The 17,538-nt window shown below is 38.2% G+C and overlaps 1 protein-coding gene across 1 annotated transcript in view; it reads left to right on the plus strand.

Moving 5' to 3' along the window:
* Positions 1–6,400: 6,400 nt before the first annotated feature.
* The window catches only part of ARSJ (arylsulfatase family member J), an 84,243-nt gene continuing 73,105 nt past the window's right edge, over positions 6,401–17,538 (plus strand). Inside the window, exon 1 of the mRNA XM_057705214.1 lies at positions 6,401–6,801. Coding sequence (XP_057561197.1) covers positions 6,401–6,801 — 401 coding nt within the window. The remainder of the gene's footprint in view (positions 6,802–17,538) is intronic.

Here is a 17,538-nt window from a genome sequence, read left to right on the forward strand (position 1 = left end):
TTTCTCTAAACCAGAAACTAGGTATAATCATTCATTCCTCCCTCACTGTTTTTCTCCAGTCACCAACTTCTATTGGTTTTACTGTTGAATATCTTATAAATTCATACAATTTTTATTCTTTGATTCAATCATTTCTTATATTCTTAAATTCATATGATTGTTATACATTCATAAAGTCCATAATCGGGAATATGCTACTTTCTGGATACCTGATCACGCACTTACTCTTACTGGTTAGCCTTGACTCTGGATTTCACATCTGTCTAGCCCCAATGAGACCAGACACCAGACCACTTCAATCTCAGGATGTCAGTACCCTATACCTTTGGTCAATGCCATAGGAGAGTTCCAGGAATTTTACCGAAAGACTTCTATGAAGGAGCTGGATTCCAAACTTAGCTCTTCCTGCTTGCTGCTCTTCCCTTTGAGTTTTTCTGAATCCACCAATGCCTGCTGTCCCAGGTAATCACCCCCTTGGACTTTAATGCTTCTCCTTTCTTTTCTAGATCCTGGTGGTTTATCCACATCCCAACTATACTTCTTCCTGCCATCTTATGGGAACTAGGTGCTAAGTCCTCAGATGTTCTGACTCTAGACTTATACACCTATTTTTCATCTGTGTTTCCCATATTATATTTGGTAGATGGCACCAACCTTATTCATTAAGCAATCCCATTAAAACATTCTGATGCTTTAGATTCTAAATCAGTGGTGCTCAAAACGCAATACACATGAGAATCATCTGGAAAATTTTTTCTAACGTAGATATTTTCAGACTTTGGATATTTTGATTTAGGTTTTGGGAGGAGCTGGGAATTACCTTTGAAAAAATTCACTAAAGGATTCTAACAAGCAGCCAGGCTTAGGAACTGATATTCTAAACAGAAAATTGCTATGTAAATAACATAGACTTTTATTTAAAATTTAAGCAATAAAAATAGATTTTAAAATTATAGAAATTACCAGGTTTCCCATAATAAATATTTTGTTTAAAAATCTGCTTTCATATAAAGATGTTTATAGAATGGAAGAAAGATCTGTTCTTTGAGAGTTCAGATTTTATGAGTTTCTAATGTCGAAAACTTTTTGCATAGCTACAATTTTACACGCTTGAAATTTTAGTGTCTCATCTTTTTACTACAGCTTATTTCAACAAAGGCTTTTCAAAAAAAGGAAAGTGATCTTAATTACTAAACCAGGCATTTAACCATCCTACGAGGTCTTATTCAGAGAGCTGTTGTTTCTTGTGACAATGGCTCAAAGTAGCTTTAGATCCACAGTCTCATAAAGAGTTAATAATGACTAATAAGGAGTTTCTTATATGAAATCTATGTGAAGGTGACTATATTAGGACAAACATGTTTTACAATTTGTGTATGAATTTAAAGTTAGTAACAGACTTCATTTTTAAGAACTTAATAAAAAAAAAAGATCTTAATATGCTTTTAAACCCAAACAAGGAGCAATTAGGACTTTAAATCTTTTAATAGTCTGTAAATCCCTAGACTGACCATTTTTACATTTTTTTAAAGCTGTATTTAAAAATTAACTGTATATTTTAAGCATCCAAGTACATGTTTAGTTGAAAATAAATAACCTACAAAGAAAACGAAACAGTATAGCAGGCATGCTATCCTACTAGGCAAAAAAAAACCACAAAGAAAAACAAAACTTGTTTAGATATATGCAATTTGTAAGCTAGGGCAATTCTGTGCTACAGGAAATGTCATCTTGATGGTGAGGATTAACATAAATATTTCAAAGAAATTCTGTGCAACTACTCATTTTACTGTTCATCTGTGATTTTTCGTAGCTTCTCTATTTACTGATAGGCTCCTGATATCCATTCCTTCATTCCACCCCTGGCCATCTACTACACTTGGTCTGTCCCCTGAGGAGCCCCAGGCCACACTGTGGTGCCTTATTCTGATTTCCCCTCTCTGGTAGTGACCATCCTGCCAATTTACCATATTTATTCTTTTCTTTTAACATTATCCTATCAAAGGAGGTCCTATCTTGTGTCCCTTATTCCTTTGTCCCTTGTGTTCCTCTTAGTTGATTCCTTACTTCTTTCTAAGCTTTCAATGAATGCCCATCTCCCATCAAATGGCATAGCCATAGCATAGTTCTTTATCCTAAAAAGTATATTGCTGTAGAAATTTTACACATTGTGGCAGTTGTCTGACTCTAGTCTTTACTCCCTCAAATATCTTCCTAAAAATGTTCTGGGATTTCTTTTCCTATATTTTTCATCATGTCTAAAACAAGAAACTTCAATAGACTCAGTACTCTCAGGGTAAAACTACAACTCTTCAAACTTTTATGGACTAAAGGAATTCATTTGTAGCCTCTATCTCTATAAATCCCAGAAATAACCTTAATAAGATTTAGTAAAATATTTTATCATATTATGTCCTTTTTAAAGGACCTCATCACTCCTGATGTCCCCAGAATCAAGTTCCAGCCCTTCATACCTTTTCAAAGTCCTTCAATATCTGGTATCACTTGAACATTCTAAGATTATTTCCCAAACTCTCCCAGTCCAAATGTGTCTCAGCCAGTTGCTATTCTCTTTTCTGTTATTTGAAATGTCCTTCCTTTAACTTCTTCTTCTCCTTTCCAACTTTCCACCATACTGTAAGGCACAGCTTCAGTCCCATCTCCTGATTAGGCTTTACCTGAATAATCAGTCCACATTAATTTCATCTCAAAGCAATTCTGCATTTCTCATCTTTTTAACCGAATCAAATAGCACCTTTAATTTTTATATAAACATTCCATAACTAGAGGAGTATACTTGCAATGTGACCACATCCAAGCCAAAATAAACCTAAGATGTGATTCCACAAGGGAACCTGATGCCTGAACACCAAAATGCCAGCTCAGAAAAGAACTATAAATTATTAAGGGTCTTTAACTTGGAATTTCATGAGGATGTTAAAACTATTGTTTAGAGTGCATGAAACCAGTCCTATAATTAGAAATGAGAAGTTTATGTATTTAAAATATCAGTAGAGGTACGATAAAGCATAGGCCATTCATTAGCCTCTGATTCCATTCTCTAGTCTTCCTTATGTATGTGGGAATAACCCTTACCTATTTCCTACCATGGGTGGGGCACCCAGCTGATGGATTTTCCCCTTTGAGTCACATCTCATTTAGTCTACCATGGCATAAACATTCTTGTTTCTTGGCTCTTATTACTAATTGTAAGTAGTGCTCAGTCTCCTTTAGTGTTACTCCAGAAATGGCTTTTTTAGGGCTTAGTTCTGCCTTTCCATCCTGCATGTGGATAGTCTGCATGCCTTGTGTGGGGATTAGAATTTTCTAACTCTGGCAGCTGTGTTCTTTTTGTACTGTGTGGCTGGAAAACATCTTAAAGCCACTTGTGGGAAGAATATTTTTTGAAAAACATGGGTTTTAAAGTCAGATTTCTAAGTCTAAATTTCCTACAAAAAGAGAATAATAAACAAAATAACATCTCCCTCACTGTTAAGGTCACTTAAATCACTTGTACCACCTTACCCACTAACCACACTCAGTCTAAGTCAGCTTTCTTTGTTTAAAATGTCCTTGAATTTTGTTCCTTCTCCTTTGAATACTTATCTGAATACTTATACAAAATACCACAGAATAGTAGGTATTAGAGTTTAGAGATGATTAGTTTATCAGTATATTTCTTCCCTACCACAATGTAAGTTCCACTAGAGCAGAGGCTATCATGATTATGTTTCCAGCCTCTAGCACTGGCCTAAATCCTCAAATATTTGTTGAATGGGCGAATACCTTATAAGGTTGGTGGAGAAGGAAAGGAGGTAAAATGTATAAAACACTATATAAATACTTAGAACATATATGTGTGTGTGAGTCTTTATCAGTACATAGAGTATTACGGTTAGCACATGTTAAGTATTCAGCAAATGTTAACATTTATTTTTTTACTTTTGCTTGAAATCTGGACTGAAAATGGCCTTCTTTCTTGCATAGCAACATGGACGCTTCTTGTTTTATGTCACTGACTCTCCCCAACTAAAAGTAGCTGGATTGATCTGAACGTTTATTTGCGTCTTTTCTACTCAAGCACCTGTCTAGGCCCAAAGAGCTGGGAGCATTACCTCACAGTGCTTTCAATCTCCCAATATTCAGTTCACTCATTACATATTTGGTGATTTAACTCACAGAACTGCCAAGATCACATTTCCAAGCAGGTCTTCTAAAGCTGCCCATCTCTCCACAGACTAACCAGAATGGCCTCAGGGAAGAGAAGGCTAGTAGTAGGCTGCACATGTTAGCAAAATTAACTGCATGGTGCACACTGCAAGTTTCGAAGGTGTTAAATTTTCATTTTACACATGTTTTGCCTAGAAACTTAACAGGAACAGAATATAACATTGTAAACTATACTTCAATAAAATATATAAGTAGATAAATAAAAATAAGGAAATAGCTAAATGAAACAGATTTATATCTAGGCAATTGGCAGAATCTGACATTTTATGTGCCAGCACATAGTAGGTGCTCAATAGATAACTGCTAAATGAATCTGGGGAGGGGGGAAAGCATGTTTCAGTGGCTTTGGCATTGATTGCCTCCCCTACAGATAGTATGAATCATTCCTGTGTTTGAGAAGAGCTTTAAAAACATGACTCTAGTAAAAGCAAGCATATCTTCACAATCAGGACAAGCTTTTGCTTTACTCCATATAGTTATTTAAAAAGGGGGAGGGACAAAGTTGGGAAATGGTGGTTTCTTTATTGCAGGAATGCAGACCGGCCTCGTGATTCCTGAGGGTGAAATGTGTGATACCTCTTCCTCCCCATATTCTTGGCTGGATACACGCTTTGGGTAAGTTTGTGGAGACGTAAGAAGGAGGAGGCGATTCCAGTATCTTCATGCAGACAGACGCTAATGAGGAAGTCAGGTTGTAAAAGCCAGCAATAGAGAAAGGGATTTCAACTTAACTTGTAGTCGCGACTGTTAAAAAAAAAAAAAAAAAAGGAGGCGGGGATAAAAGAAGTAGGAAAAATGGGGGGGGGGGGAGGGGGGGTTGGAAAGGAAAACCAGAAGAAGAAGGGAGTGTGTCTACGCAGTTTGCTGTTTCTCCTGCTCTTCCTCTCTCACTCCTTCCAGAAGCTAGAAAAAGTTTGCACGCGCAGCATTCGGGATGGGTGAGCGGGCTCTTGATTTGCAGACTAACGAGAAGAAGCGCCCACTTCACCCTTCCCCGTTCCTGCCGCCGTTTTCCCCTTCTCCGGAGGATGGAGGGCAGTCCGAGAGGGGAGCGGTAGCCCAGGCGGATTGCCCTGGATCCCGCAGGGCTCAAGCAGCTCGCAGCTCTCTCTTTCTCTCCTGCAAAACCTCCCCTCCCTCCTCCCGAAAAGGAAAAAGGAAAGATCGAATCTCTAAACCGGCTTTACCCCTCCCCCTCTTGCTGGGGGAGCTAAAGCAGAAAGTACCTTTCTGTGATTCACTGGAGAGAAAAGAGGGTGGAGGCAGCAAGGAACTCCGGGTGCCAAAACTAAATAAGTTCGCTGACAAAACGCACGCAACTTGCAGCTCCTCCGCCGGCACACCAACCCCGCGGAGACCAAGGGGGCTTGGCGTGAAGTGGGCACGGGGTCAGGGACCCACTTCGGTCCCCGTGCGCTCCAGCGGCGGGCAGAAGGAACCGCTGCCCGAAGTTCCTTCAGGGAAGGAGTGGCCCGCGGTGGAGGGAGATCAGTAAAGCGGAATGTTTTTTCTCACTTCGCCGGCTGGTGAGTGTCGGGGAGACTGGCAAACGCCTCGGAGAGACTGGCAAACGCCTCGGAGAGGACCAAGAGAAAGAGCCCTGGAAAAGTGGAGAGAGTGATCCGGAAGCCTGTTCACTGCATGCAGTCTTTATCTGCCTGGGTAAGAGCTCTTTATCGGAGGTTCAGCTTCCCAGTACTTTCCAGGCGATGGGACTGCTGGACCTACTGTCGACCCCACAGCCATCGGTGCGCGCGCCCCCAGGACAACGTCACTCCTCAACCTAGCGGGCGAAAAGTTCTGGCCACGAAAAGTTTCTGCCCAAGGTGATTCTCAATTCCTTACTTGATTTTTTTCTCTTGAGAACTTTTGGGTGGAGGCATTAACCTTTTGTGTGGAAGCTACTTTGGGGAGCGAGGAGGAGGAGGAGGAGAAAGTGCAACTTGATGGAGAAAAGCGACTCGTTTTCCCACACGTTCCATTCCTTAAGCCCCCACTTACAGAAGATTAAAGTTGTTGGACGCGTTGACAGCTGAGAGGAGCATAGGACTTCTTTCCAGGTGGAGACCCTCCACCTCCTGTTGGCTCTACCCGCCTGCGTGCATGTGTGCGCCAGCGGCGGCGTGCGGTGCGTTGTTCTGCCTTAGAGTTTCAGCCAGGACCAGAGTGAATGGCCTCCAGGGGCTGCGCGGGGCCTCCGCCTCCGCCACCTCCTCCGCAAGCCTGGGTCTGGCCCGGAAAGATGCTAGCCATGGGGGCGCTGGCAGGCTTCTGGGTCCTCAGCCTCCTTACCTATGGTTACCTGTCCTGGGGCCAGGGCTTGGAGGAGGAAGAGGAAGGGGCTTTGCGAGCTCAAACTGGAGACAGACCAGAGCCCAGCATAACTGCCATCTCCCAGCCCCATCTCATTTTCATCCTAGCGGATGATCAGGGATTTAGAGATGTGGGTTACCACGGATCGGAGATAAGGACTCCCACTCTTGACAAGCTTGCTGCCGAAGGAGTTAAACTGGAGAACTACTATGTCCAGCCTATTTGCACACCGTCCAGGAGTCAGTTTATTACTGGAAAGTAAGTGTTACTGCTTCATATATTTATTCCTTGGAGAAATATTACGCACTTAATTAAGATCCAGCTCCTAACTTAATGGAGTTGCAGAAAATATGGAGAACTAAAAGTATGAATGAGTGAATGAATGAATGGATAAAATGCATTTAGTTGTGGTGGAAATTAGAATCAATGTCCTGTTGATGATCCTGAAAGTCTCATCACTAGTTTAGTCTCATTTTCCTCACTTTTTAGTCTCATTTTACTCTCAGAGCCTGCTGTGAAGTGCCTTCAGAGTTTTAAAATGAGATCAGAACTTGTAAACTCCCACCTACCAACCAGAGGGCTCCAGAAGTCTTCTTTTCTAAATCTGTGTTGGCTTTTGAGAATGCTCAGATTTTGTGTCAGGTTTCACAATAGAATTCACAGTCACCATGACTGATAAGAAAAACAGACCAAAATTTTTCTGGACTCTTGGTTTATTCTTAAATCTAGGATTGAATAATCAAAGCCACAGGTAATCACAGAGAGAAGAGGGGCTAAAGAAACATATGGAAGGCAGTGTAAAATCTGACCAGTGTACATGTGAGTGTGTTTGGGTCTTTGATAGGCAATTTTCTCTTACAGAATTGCTAAGGAAGGCAATATGTAATTACCAAGGTAGTTCTCAAAGTGGGAGAAAATACAGTGGTAAATGCTCAGCATGATTAAGCTTCATCTGAAGTTTTCTGCTGCTCCTCACACATCTGGGAATTTTCTGATTAACTCTAATAAAAAGTAGATTATTTGGATGCTGTTTTTAGTATTATCATTGCTTTGCTAAATAGCTAAATCTTCTACTTAGGGTGTTCACTCCTTTTCATATTTTCACTCTATCCTGTCACAATATAGGTTGTTATAACTGATTTGCATGTCCAAATTCAGCCTGTGGAACAGAGATAAACTAGGAGACCCAGAGGTCCAGCTATGACTGGGCAGAGGTAGAAGAAAAGCCTTAGCGGTTTCAGTGTATGAGTCTTGTGATTTCAGTTTCAGGGGACCCTTGCTTCACCGAAGTTGTTCTTGGAATTGGATCCTATAAGAGTAGCCAGTATCCATTGGAAAAATAAAGACTATTTTGTAGGAATCTCTGTCTTGCAGAGACTTTTGCTTACTGCATGATTTCCACTGCTTAGCAAACTGTCAGGAGTTACCATCACTGCCAGAAAAGAAAAAATTCCAGTTCTTTTCTCTCTTAAGAGGGAGCGTAAAGAAGACTCACTGTACTTCACAGTCATTTTAAAGGTTAATTGTGGCATCAGAAAGTCAAGGGCATTTGGTATTTGTAAAGGAGCAGATTGTTGGCTGGAAAATAAGTCCTTAATAAGTACTTAATGACATGAAGCAGAAATGAGGGTGGAAATAAATCCTCATTTTTCTTTGTTGTCAAAGGTTGACTCTCCTGTCTTTTTGATGCAAACATCTCATGAGAAGATTTATTCTCCTTATTAAATTTTTCTGTCCAGTGTAACAAGTTGCGAAACTGTTTTATAGACAGAAAGTTCAAATAGCTACTGTGATTTGACTTAAATTTCTATTTGAATTAAACAGTTGAAGACATTTGCACTTTCAGTTCTCTTTTTAGACAAATTGCTGGAATCTTCCTTAAATGAACACAGATGTAAGAAAGAAAGTGGTTTATGGAAGCCTAGTTTTGGGTCTAATATTCATAATGCAAGCCCAGAGAATATGGTCATTTGTCCTCTCCATGAGTACATATCTATGATTTCTGGATCCTCTAAAGTTTAAAAAAAAAAGCAATAAAAAACGTAAATGGACTGAATTACATTAAGGGAAAGAATAGGTTATGTGCAATATGATAGAATTCAAATATCTTCACATTTATAAAGAAAGAGTTTAAGTGATTGAAGCTGGAGCTACTTTTGATACTATTAACAAAACAATCCTCCCTTTATATTTTGCAGGAGTCAAAATATAAAAATCTATTCCCTTATACTGCACAAATCTATAATAAATTCCAGATTCTTCAATAATTTACATCGTATCAGTCTGGCAGTATTGAATATAAGCTAGCCTGTCAATAAGCATTCATTGTGTGCCTATCCCTGTATTGGAACTGTGAGGAACAAATAAGTAAGCCCTAGTCTCTGGACAGTGATTCTCAAATTTGTGCAAAAAGAATCAGCCAAAATGGTAGTAGCTAAAGTGCAGATTTCCAGGCCCAACCAATGACTCAGCTTCAATGGTCTGGGGTTGAGCCCAGAAATTAGTAGTAATTTAACAAAATTAGGTTATTCTGATAATGCTACTAATGTAAATTAAGAGTGTTAGTATTAAATGCTGGCATCTACTGAGCAGTTACTGTGTTCCAAAATAATGCGTTTTTATCTCATTTAATCTTTACAGCACTTCTATGAAGTAGTTACTATTGTTATTTTCATTTAAAATAGATGTGGCAGTACATTCCGAGAGAGGTAGTGATGCAGAGGTTCTGTACATTGGACTTTGAGAAACAACACTACAGGAGTTCAAAGTTGGACTGGTGATATAAAGGCTGAATGAGAAAGCAGCTTGATTTATTTCAAAGTAATTTTTTTCACCTTTTTTAAAATAGTTTTTCAAATAAAGACATAGAACTGACATCATTTCTTCTTAAAAGAGAATATAAGGCCTCAGAAAAAGAATTATGAGTTTTGCAAAATTTAGATGTGTTTTAAGAGTTGGAAAGATTGGCAGTCTGAACTGAATTTATATTTTTGGCAATAATTTTGTGTTTTTACTATTTTGTTATTCATTTTTTCCACTTGAAATATCATGATGATCATTTTTAACAAATGCGAAGGTAACTCAAATAATGTGTATTTGTAATAGGATAGTTGATAAATTAATCTTTTTTAAAAACAATCCCTGCCTCTTGCCAAGGGTAATCACCCTCCTGACTTCTAACACCTTAGATTAATTTTGCCTGTTTTCAAACTTCATATAAATGGAATAGTAGAGAAGGTATTTTTTCATGTCTGGCTTCTTTCTCTTAACATTATGTTTGTAAAGTTTATCCATGTTGTTGCCTGTAGATATAATTCATTTGTTCCCATTACTGAATAGTGTTCTTTTATATAAGTGTACTATAGTTTATTCACCCATTCTGTTGAATGACGTGTGTTGTTTCCAGTGTTGGACCATTATTAATAGTGCTGCCATCAGCATACTTGCATATGTTTTTTGGTGCATATATGTGTACATGTCTCTTGGGTATCTTTCAAAAAGTGGGATTACTGGATAATAGAGATGAGTATGTTCAGTTTTTGTAGATACTGCTCAGCAGTTACCCAAAGTGGTTCTACCACTATACACTGTCATTAGCAATGTGGAGTTCTATGTGCTTCACATTGTTGCTAACACTTGATGTTGTCATTCTCATTCTAGTCATTCTGGTTGTTATGCACTGGTTTACCATTATGGTTTGATTTGTGTTTCCCTGGTGACTAAAAAAATTGAGAATCTTTTCATATTTTTATGGACTATTTGGATATCTGCTTGTATCTTTTCAGTTTTTTTTTTTTTTTCCTATTTTTTCATTAGCTGTTTGCTTTTCCTTGTTGATTTGTGGTAGTTATTTTTATATTCTATTCCTTTGTCAGACAGTTGTATTGCAAATGAATTCTCCCATTCTGTGGCGTGCTTTTTGACTCTCTTAATAATGTTTTTTTTTGAACAGAGGGTTTTAACTTTATTGTAGGCTTATTTATAGTCTTTTTCCTTATGTCCTATTTAAGATATCTTTGACTGAATCAAGATCGTGACAATGGTCTTTTTTTAAAGTTTTATAGTTTCATTTTTCTATTTACATTTACAATTCAACTGGAATTAATTTCTAGTATGGTATAAGTCAGGATTCAAGCATATTTTTTTCATATGTAAACCCGTTTGATCCACACTATTTATTAAAAATATCTTACTTTCTCCACCTCACTACAGTGTCATCTTTTTCATAAATCAGATAAATCTACATGTTTGGGTCTGTTTCTGGACTCTATTCTGCACCATTAGTCTCTTTGTCTATTCTTGTGCCAATCCTACATTCTCCTAACAATTATAGCTCTAAAATAAATATTGATATCTGTAATGTAAGTTTTTTTAATTGTTCTTCTTCCAAATTGCTTTAGCTATTCTTTACCAGTTCATTCACTTTAATATGAAAGAAGGGAGGGTATGGATGTACATGTTCAAAGAGGTTGAAAGATTTGGTTTTGGAGAATATGAGGTAGTTCTCTTCTGAATTATTCTACTTTCTAAGTGAAATAACAAATGAGGTCATTAGATGAGAATGAGGACCTTAAGGTTTAAAGGCAGAGATAGAAAATATTCTAGGAGAGTGAGAAAGTGAATTAAGTAGGGGAGTGCCGTAAAAACACCAGGTCGCAATGAGAGCTCATCCGAGATTTGGATCATAAATTTAAATAGAGACCAGTCATCACTTGTTTGTTTTTCTTGTGCCAGGTTCAGGTGCTTGTGTGCAGAAGAAGCGCTGTTGAAGAGGTGGATTTACCTAGATTTGGAGCTTTGCCAAATGAATAGATTGGGATTGTGGACTCTAAACTTGGCAAGGAACCCGAGAAGGCCATAAGGGGATATGTTCTGTAAAAAAGTGCCAGGGTCAGTGGATTGACTCTCAGACTAGGGTTGAAGTGAGGACACCACAGTAAACTTGGAAAGCTGAAAAGGTAAATAATGGTAGTTGGAGAAATGCATGCTTGGGATCAAAATTTTATAAGCAGTGCAGTTTTTAGAAATGATAGGGGAATGGGTGCTAAAATGAGATGGAGGAAAACATCTTTGGAAGTGAGGAAGGCAAAGTATTACAAGGGCCGGGAGTTGGATGGATCACTTGGGTGGATATTTAAACCATTAAGAATAATTGGAGAAATTGAATTCAAGAGCACAGTGAGCCAGTTGCTGGAATCATCTATGACTGAGGGATGGGAGGGCAGGACCTAGAATTAGATAAAAGACTCTAACAGGAAAGACAGTGAGTCTCTAACCTGTTGCCTGACTGTTCAAAAAGGTTGGGCCTTTAAAAAGAAACAGGAGGATGAATTGGGAGATTGGGATTGCCATATATACATTACTAATAAGAAAAAAATATCAAATTGTACACTTTTTTTTTTTATAAATTTATTTATTTATTTATTTATTTATTTATTGGCTGCATCGGGTCTTCATTGCTGTACATGGGCTTTCTCTAGTTGCGGCAAGCGGAGGCTGCTCTTCATTGTGGTACACTGGTTCCTCACTGCAGTGGCTTCTCTTGTTGTGGAGCATGGGCTCTAGGCGCGTGGGCTTCAGTAGTTGCGGCACATGGGCTCAATAGTTGTGGCTCACAGGCTTAGTTGCTCCATGGCATGTGGGATCTTCCTGGAGCAGGGATGGAACCTGTGTCCCCTGCATTGGCAGGTAGATTCTTACCCACTGCACCACCTAAGAAGTCCCTGTACACTTTAAATATATGCAATTTCTTGTATGTCAGTTATATCTCAAAAGTTCTTAAAAGAAAAAAAGAAAGAAAGGAGCCAAACTGTGTACAAGCACCAGTGAGGAACTAGAAGGATACCCAGTTCTTGCTTCGGCCTCTTTGATAATTGGGGTATGGGTAGAAGACCAGTGCTAAGTTGAGAGCACAGCCAGTGATCAGCTAGAGCAAGAAGGTGGGAGGAATGTCCGGGAAAGTGATGAGGTCAGAGAGGATTTTGCTAATGACCAAGTTTCAGTAACAGAAGGCTCCTTGGAAGGAGTTAGGGACTTAGGAGGGGAGAAGGGTTTAATCAGAGCAGAAAATGTACAGAGATATATAGAGATTAGAATCTGAGTAAAAGCAGATACATTGGAAAGATTGGAACTATGATGAAGACTGAAATAAAAAGGGCTGAAAAGCATGGTGGGATTTTTTTCCAGATGACCTCCTAGGAAATATTGTGTCAAGTTTTAACTTCTTTCTAGAGGTTGATTGAGCTGGGCCTCCTGCCTGTCCATAGCCAACTACTGTAGCCACACTGTGTACAATGAGGAGGTTTGGGGGTTTGGTCCAGGAAGACAGGATCTGTGTAGGCCTCCTTTATGGAAGCAAGGGAATGTATCTCCCAGTAGTTTATATTGTTTTTAGATATGAAATTATTATTTAACAATTACCCCAGTATTGAAAACCCTGAAAAAGTATTTGAATTCTTTCAGCCACTTTCATGGGAGAAAGATTCAAGGAAGCAGAGGGGAGTAGGGTTTGATTATTCCACTTCATAGGCATGTGGTACATACACACAATATTTCCCCCACCCCCACTTAGATTGTAAACATCAAGGGTCATGCATGCTTCCTCTTCCATCCACGTCTTTTATCCAAGACCTAGTTTTAAGTAGTGTTCTACATCCTAAGAGTACACAATAAATATCAGTTACTAAGAGTTCACTTATTACATTCATAAATATTTAATTAATACATAAACCTTTAGAAAAATGTTTATGGTTAGAAGTTTAGAAGAAACAGGAGTTTTTCCCAAGCCTCACTTTGGCTTTAGAAAATGAATGTAACAGCAAATGGAGAGGGTGTCGTTAAAACCTCACATATATAACCATTTCAGAAAGAGTGGCTCAACAGACAACACCATTCAACAAATAGCTGCCTCTTCCTATTTGACCATATGGATTTTTCTGACAGTAGAATCATGGTCAAGTAGGCTATTGGTACACCCTTATGATCAAAGTCCCTACTTTTAAATGAGTCTTTTTAAAAAGACATGCTTTGAAGTGAAACCCTATTCAGGTAATTCTGGTGAGTTTCCTGAATAGCTGTCCTGAAAGGTGGAAATACATCCAGGTGCCAAGGGTTCAGATCATTTTGTTTCATCCATATGACCTCTCACAGAGATCAAAGAAGGGAAGACCAAAAATGCTTGGAGCTCCTAGGTAGGCATGAAAACTTCTTTTATTTCAAGATTTAGTTTCATTTGGACTTTTTCCTATAGCAATATTATGGAATTAATTTTTACGTAATCTTTTTCTGTGTTTTACTCTGATATAATTAAAGTGTGTTGCAATATTCTTTTCTCATTCCAGGTATTAAATATTCCCAGGAGTGTAACTTCATTGAGACATTCATTTCCCCTGTGTGCTCTATTGCAAAAGAGACTTTTTGTCTCTACTACTTTATTCCCTCTCTCTTCTAATTCACCCAACACATTTGCTTTACTCAAACATAACTCTCATTACATCACCACCCGTCAGCAAATACCATCCCTAGTTCCACTGAATGCCACAGAATGGGGAAAAAAACTGATTTTTACTGAGAGCCTTTTTGTGCCAGTTGTTTTTCAAACATTCTGTCATTTGATCTTCACATCACCCTGAAGGTAATATATTTTTATTATTTCAAAAAATATTTATCAAATGCCTAACAAATATCCTCATTTTATGGATGATATATGAATGCTTTAGAGAAATTATGTAAGTCGTTGGTGGCCACACAGCTTCTAAGCAGCAGAACCTCTATTGGAACCCAAACGCATGTGGCTTCAGCAAAACCCTTGCTGTTTTCATCACCCCATTCCTCCTGCCGTGAAATGTGTAAGCACCTTAGTCCAGTCTTCAAAAACAAATTTAGCCTTATCTTTCTGTATCTTCAAACTCTCTGCTCTAAAGAAAAGAATGATTCACTGTTTCTCGAGCACATCTTATCCTTGACTTTCTCCCTCCTCTTGCACCTACTGTTTCCACTACTTGGAATTCATACCCTATCTCACTTGGCCCAAATGCCAGCCACTCATTAAGATTCAGCTAAAATACCACTTTCCCTATACAGGTTTCTGTGATTCCTTAGACAGAAATATTATTCCAATGATAACCTTACATAATTCTTTCTATTACTATCTTATTAGGCATGATTTTCCATCTTGCTCACACGCTGGTCCCCTGAGGAGCAAGACTGATTTATTACCTCCATAAATCTCACAGCAACCAATCCAGTGCTTTGTACTAATAGGCATGAAGAATACATGTGAAGAATGAATGAATGAAAAGATAAATAAACAGTTATTTATTTCCCTTTGGCAGGCCATGTGACAGAGCAGAACTAACATAGAATATATAGAGAGGAAATCTGAATTACAGTACTGATTCAGCAAATTCCTGGCTATGACCTTGAATGAGTCAGTTAATCTTTCGGAGACTCCGTGTTTTCATCTGTAGGGTAGGAATAATGATAATCTCAAAGGTTATAGCACTTAATTGAGATAACATATGTGAAAATAGTGTGAAAAATCTTAAGTATTATATAGTTTTTAAGTAGAAATTCTTCTACATTTAGAACTACCTCTCCATAATGTTTAATCACATACTAACTTTAAAAGAACTGACTGCTTGTTCTTTTTAAAAGCTGTGATTATAATCATATCTCTTTTCCAATTTCAATCTGTAAGTATAAAAAGTTAAAATTAAATTCCATGTGTTTCAATTTTAATATATTTTATCCACCGGGATTTTTCATATGATATTTTTAGTTCTGAAATGTCCAGGAAGGTGATTAGGGGTATGTTTTTTAAGTTTCTGCACTTGGAGATTTTGTGTGTTGTTGTTGGTTGTTACACTTGGCATGTTGCTATTGTCATGCTTGACAGAATCTGTTGGAACCCTGCTAAGCCTGTGACAAGCAAAAGCAGATGTATGTTTAAACAGTGACATTAAGAGTACCACACTAAATGAAAAGAATTAAAAATTGGGTAATGAAAAGGCCAGTGATTAATTACTTCAAATTCCTTCAGTCAACAATAATTTTAAAACATTTTATTGAATGTCGTTAGTATCTCTTATTCAGCTTTGAATGCTAGCTCGCCCCAGGGACTACCACTCAGTAGGTGTACAATAAAGAGTTTTGAAATAAGACATTGTTCTAGGCCTTATGGTGATTGGCATTTCATGTGCTCTGTGATTACTATTTCGTTAACTTTCTTAATGATTATACTGCAGCATTTGAATCCATATTCCACGCAAAGACCTGAATGAAATCTCTGCAACACAGTCAAAATCATGCCACTCCCTGCTTAACATCTTCTAGAAGCTGCCATTACCTGTGGCATTCCATACAAGGACCTTCAAAATCTGGCCTCTGACAAGATTCTGGTACGATATCCCAATACTTTCCCCTTTATACCCTCTGTGGGTTATCACTGCAAGGGTACTTGTACTTTCCCACAAGGATTATGCCTTTTAACCCCCCTGTTCCCTTCTAAGCAGAATTCCCTTCGCTAGAATGTTTTTCATTCTCCTCTGGGAAAATGCCGTTGCATCCTTCCAGACCCTCAACATCCCTCATCTCTCCTCCTATAATTCTCTGGCCATTTTACATCTTTATACGCAAGCTTTATACACATTTTCTTGGGTATTATAAGGTGTGGCAGCCAAAATACAGTGATGGAATTCTTAGAATTCAGAGGCATGTTGCACATCATTTTTTCCAACAAAGACATTGTTAAACATTTTAAAGCAATGAATGGGACTCTTCTCTCCACTGATCGGACAGAATCAATATCATGTCTCTATCATATCACCAACACCAGTCTACCAACCACCTGCACCTGGCAGGGAGAAAAGCCAGAAAACAATTGCTAAGTCACTGTACCCTTGCTGAGGAGATACATTGATATGTTTTCTCAATACTTGGTTGTTCTCCAGCTTGCTGGAGAGGGTAAGGGAACCAGATCTGGATGAGAAAAGGCCTGGGGAAACTGACAGGACCCTGTGAGAGTATTGGATTGTTCCATGCACAGTGTCCAGACAAGCTGGATAAATGTGGTTTGGCAACGTTAAGAGTCTGAGAAGGTCCAACCAATAGGTGGACACAGAGGCAGGAACCTAAGTGGCAACCAATATTCTATTAAATTAATGACCACAAATCCAAATTAGGCAGGCAAAAATGCCCAGTGGTCCTCTAACCTTCCTCTAGTATATGTCCAACTCTTCAGAACTACTATTTCAAGATTTCTCACCGTCCCAAACTGCCAATATCCCCTCATCAGCTCATTACTTTACTTCAAAGTTCCATTGAAAGCAAAGAAGCAACAGTGAATTATCTCTTCATGTTACCAATATAAAATTTCCCCACCTACCAGCATCAATAGCCATGTTTTCTGCCTTCCTTCCACCAATAGGCATTGAGGTGCTCACATCTGTCAAAGACGCATGCCTCCCAGAGCTCCTTCTCCCTCCTCAATCCCCTGATTCCTAGACTTTTACCATCTCTCCTTCATTATTAATTTTTATATCTCTACAAAATCATTTCCATCTGCATGTAAATGAATTTAATTCCTTCTATCTACAAACAAAAGCAAAGCAAAAAAGTTAATTGACCCAATTTGTCTGCTCTTCTACCTAGCAAAAATTCATGAGTTATCTTTGCTTGCAAACTCCATTCTACTTATTAATTTATACTATGATAATCTATACTATAATTATCAATCTATACTGAAATTTTGATAGTATGATCTTATACTATAATATTAATTGTGTTAATGTATGCCATGATAATGTACACTACAATATTAATGTATATTATAAATGATCAATAATCTTAAGTTCTTAATAAGTCTAATTTATTAGAAATTTTTAAAAATATTGTGCCATAATCTTGAATCTGAGGAATGCAAAAATTTTTAATTGTTTTATTAGACATAAAAATTATCTTTGAGATTGAACATCATGAGGTTATATCCTTTGAACA

The sequence above is a fragment of the Hippopotamus amphibius genome, chromosome 13 (assembly GCF_030028045.1).
Source record: "Hippopotamus amphibius kiboko isolate mHipAmp2 chromosome 13, mHipAmp2.hap2, whole genome shotgun sequence".
In the NCBI taxonomy this organism is placed as follows: domain Eukaryota; kingdom Metazoa; phylum Chordata; class Mammalia; order Artiodactyla; family Hippopotamidae; genus Hippopotamus; species Hippopotamus amphibius.